Below are 2867 nucleotides of genomic sequence, written 5' to 3'. Positions count from 1 at the left end.
CAAGGATCTTAATTTGTTTTCTAGCTCTATTTGCAACACATCCTTCTTGAGAAGGTGTAGAGAAGAAACACTTACTCTCTGTAAAGCATTTATAATGTCTTTTATTTCTTAGTGAGATCCTCGTGAAACCTTTTATCCACTTTATCAGGTAAGATGATCAAGAGGCCCAAATGTTGAGGGTCATTGTGTGTTGAGTTTGAGAACGCTGCGTAGTTTCATTGTCATGATCCAAAGTCCAACTATTGCAACACACTATTGCAGCCTCAACTATACGGAAAGGACTGGAAAAGATTAATCGCGTCAAGGATTTGAAATAATGGGCTCAGTAAGTTACCTAGTCTTTATTACACAGAACTAAATATATCTGAAATGTACTTAGAAGTAAACACTTTGAAGATCACTCCGGTGTAAATCTTTTTGAAGTGAGGATTGGCCTACAGTGGAAGGTTGGTGCCATCGACATTTTCTAACCTTTTGTATAATGTGATTTGTGTAAAAAAACCGCCCGACCATGATTTAGATCACGCAATCAGTCCAGTTAAATGACGCTGCCCATCATGAACTAAAATAAATCTCTTATATAATGTATTATTTAACCAGGGAAGTGGATCGCAGAGATTAAAAATCCCACTGCACGGGCCAAGTGACCAGCAGCCGGCAGATTATAGGGGAAACATTGCACAACCTTGTACTGAAATCAAAAAGACTTGTATGAAAAGATGTGAACACATGAGATCAACGAGTGTGATCTTATCAAAGATGTTACGTGATCAAAATACAGATTTATAAGTTAGTATATAGCATAATAAATAAAGAGATTAAATCATGTTTAAGGTAATAAATTGTAAAACAATGTCCCCTGTAATTCTGAACAAATTAAATATTATAGAAATTGGCAGGTAGATTGGTTTGTATATAAATATATATATATATATATATATTATGTCAATATGGAAGAAAGACTAAACATTTTTGTTGCTCCATTGCAGGAACTCATCAAGGATGATTGAACCTCGCCTGAACAAAGCCTGATTTGGCTGCAGGATGGGGAAGAGTGTAATGGTGGCCTATGCCCTGTGGGCAGTAGGTGGGCCTTTGGGCCTTCACCATTTATACCTAGGAAGAGACAGCCACGCTCTGTTGTGGATTCTAACCCTGGGAGGTTTTGGATTTGGCTGGGTCAGAGAGTTCACACGTATCCCTGCTTACATCGGTGAGGCCAATCGAGAAGCAGACAGCGGGAGAAGAAGACCCTCTGCCGTGGTCCCTCCCCCGGTAAGCCCCGTCAGATTCGCTGGTCAGGTGTGCGTTGGGATCTACTTTGGCACCGTGGCTCTGATAGGACTCAACTCCCTCAATTTCTTCTACTTGATCGTCCTGCCTTTGTGTGTGGGTGCAGGGGTGCATCTGGTTTCCACTGTTGGCCAACAGTCCTCTGACCTCAAAAAAACTCTGACTACTTGTCTGGTAACTTCCTCGATATTCTATGGGAGCAGCTTGTCACCTTTGCCTATTAGTCTAGCTGCCAGTGTGACTGCTGCTCAGCACCGCCGATTCAAACCCCCGCGGACACAGCAGAGACCAGAGGAACTAGGTGAGAATCTCACAAATAAAATGATTACCTCTGGTTTCCTTTAGACATTGATCAAACTGCTTCTCTTTGGATTTCTAAGACCCACTAACATTGTTTTTTCTGTCTTATGCCCAGGGCCACGGCTTTACAAGCTCGGCCTAGCTTGGCTGGCCTTCTCTGCCCCATTAGGCTACTGTATTTTCCACAACACAACAGCCACACTGTACTATCTGTCCGACTGTGTGTCAGCGCTGCTGGATATCTTCTGGTTTCTGCCTTGGCTCAGAGGTGCGCTGGAGTATGTTCTTTTAATGCCATATCGCATCCTGTGTGCTCTCACCGGAGGGGGGTACTACGAGGAGGCTTGGAGGAAGGTGCTGGAAATTCTGCTCAAAGAGTACACAGAGGAAGAGAAGGAGGCACTGCACGTAAGCATCCACGCAACTCTGAAAAGGTTATAGAGTGACGAGTCAGGTTTGAGGTGTATACTTTGTGGCAGTGTGTGCATATTCTGTTGCTGTGGCATGATCATAATGTGTTAACCCATTTTGTTGTAGGTATTGTCGTTGGAGGCAGACGCTACACTTGCAGAGATAACTCAAAGCTATAGGGAGCTGGTCAAGACGTGGCATCCAGACCACAACCCCAGCAGTGATGCAGAGGCGACGTTTATAAAGATCCAGGAGGCTTATGAGGTCCTTCTCCGGCGCCATAAGCCCCGTCCTCCCTTCAAATAGTTGCAAGAGGAGAAAAGTGATTTGTGAGACTGTGAGATGGATGAGATTGATTGGATGTGAGATTGCGTTGTTTTACATTGATCATTTTCTTAACATTACGGAGTGCTGACATTATCACTTCCCCTGGTCTAACAGCCTTTGAGCAGCTTTCTGAGTGGTTACTTGTCAGAGCTTGCTGCCACCTTGTGGCGCCATACCTGTAGTAACACCACAAACTATTTCATCTCAACAATTTGACTTGTGCTTTAATGTCTGCTTTCATGCAATTAAAAGCTGAACCACCACAGACACACACGCACAACTTTAACTCAGATTGTGACCAATAAAAACGAACCAGTGAACGGTGTAATAGCTGTGTAATAAATGTATGTTTGTTGCCATAAAGAAGGAGACATTTTAAAATTCCCCTCCTCTCTATTTTTCCACTAGCATATCCGGAAGAGGCCTTGATCACAAACAGTGTCTGAATCATTTTTCGCAGGTTATTGACACTTTATATTCCATCATCTCTCCAAGTAGACATCCAGCCTGGTTTCACCAGTTGATCTAATGACGTC

The 2867-nt window shown here is 43.1% G+C and overlaps 1 protein-coding gene across 2 annotated transcripts; it reads left to right on the top strand.

Moving 5' to 3' along the window:
- Window positions 1-207: 207 nt before the first annotated feature.
- dnajc22 (DnaJ (Hsp40) homolog, subfamily C, member 22) lies at window positions 208-2659 on the top strand. Of its 2 annotated transcripts, none has more exons than XM_053424328.1 (4): window positions 208-325; window positions 990-1594; window positions 1709-2001; window positions 2131-2659. In XM_053424328.1, the coding sequence occupies exons 2-4, from the start codon at window positions 1045-1047 to the stop codon at window positions 2308-2310; spliced, it is 1023 nt and encodes a 340-aa protein (XP_053280303.1). In that variant the 5' UTR covers window positions 208-325; window positions 990-1044; the 3' UTR covers window positions 2311-2659. The 2 variants fall into 2 exon arrangements, with proteins under 2 accessions (XP_053280303.1, XP_053280304.1); XM_053424329.1 differs by having other exon boundaries at window positions 231-446.
- The last annotated feature ends 208 nt before the right edge of the window (window positions 2660-2867 follow it).

Source organism: Pleuronectes platessa, chromosome 6 (assembly GCF_947347685.1).
Source record: "Pleuronectes platessa chromosome 6, fPlePla1.1, whole genome shotgun sequence".
Taxonomy (NCBI): Eukaryota; Metazoa; Chordata; class Actinopteri; order Pleuronectiformes; family Pleuronectidae; genus Pleuronectes; species Pleuronectes platessa.
This window is presented reverse-complemented; position numbering and strand designations above follow the sequence as displayed.

Excerpts from the sequence above, each read along its gene's own strand:
- dnajc22 (XM_053424328.1), top strand. The coding sequence starts at position 1,045 with ATGGGGAAGAGTGTAATGGTGGCCTATGCCCTGTGGGCAGTAGGTGGG. Across the intron at positions 1,595-1,708 it reads GCAGAGACCAGAGGAACTAG|GGCCACGGCTTTACAAGCTC; the intron begins GTGAGAATCTCA and ends TCTTATGCCCAG. Across the intron at positions 2,002-2,130 it reads AAGAGAAGGAGGCACTGCAC|GTATTGTCGTTGGAGGCAGA; the intron begins GTAAGCATCCAC and ends ATTTTGTTGTAG.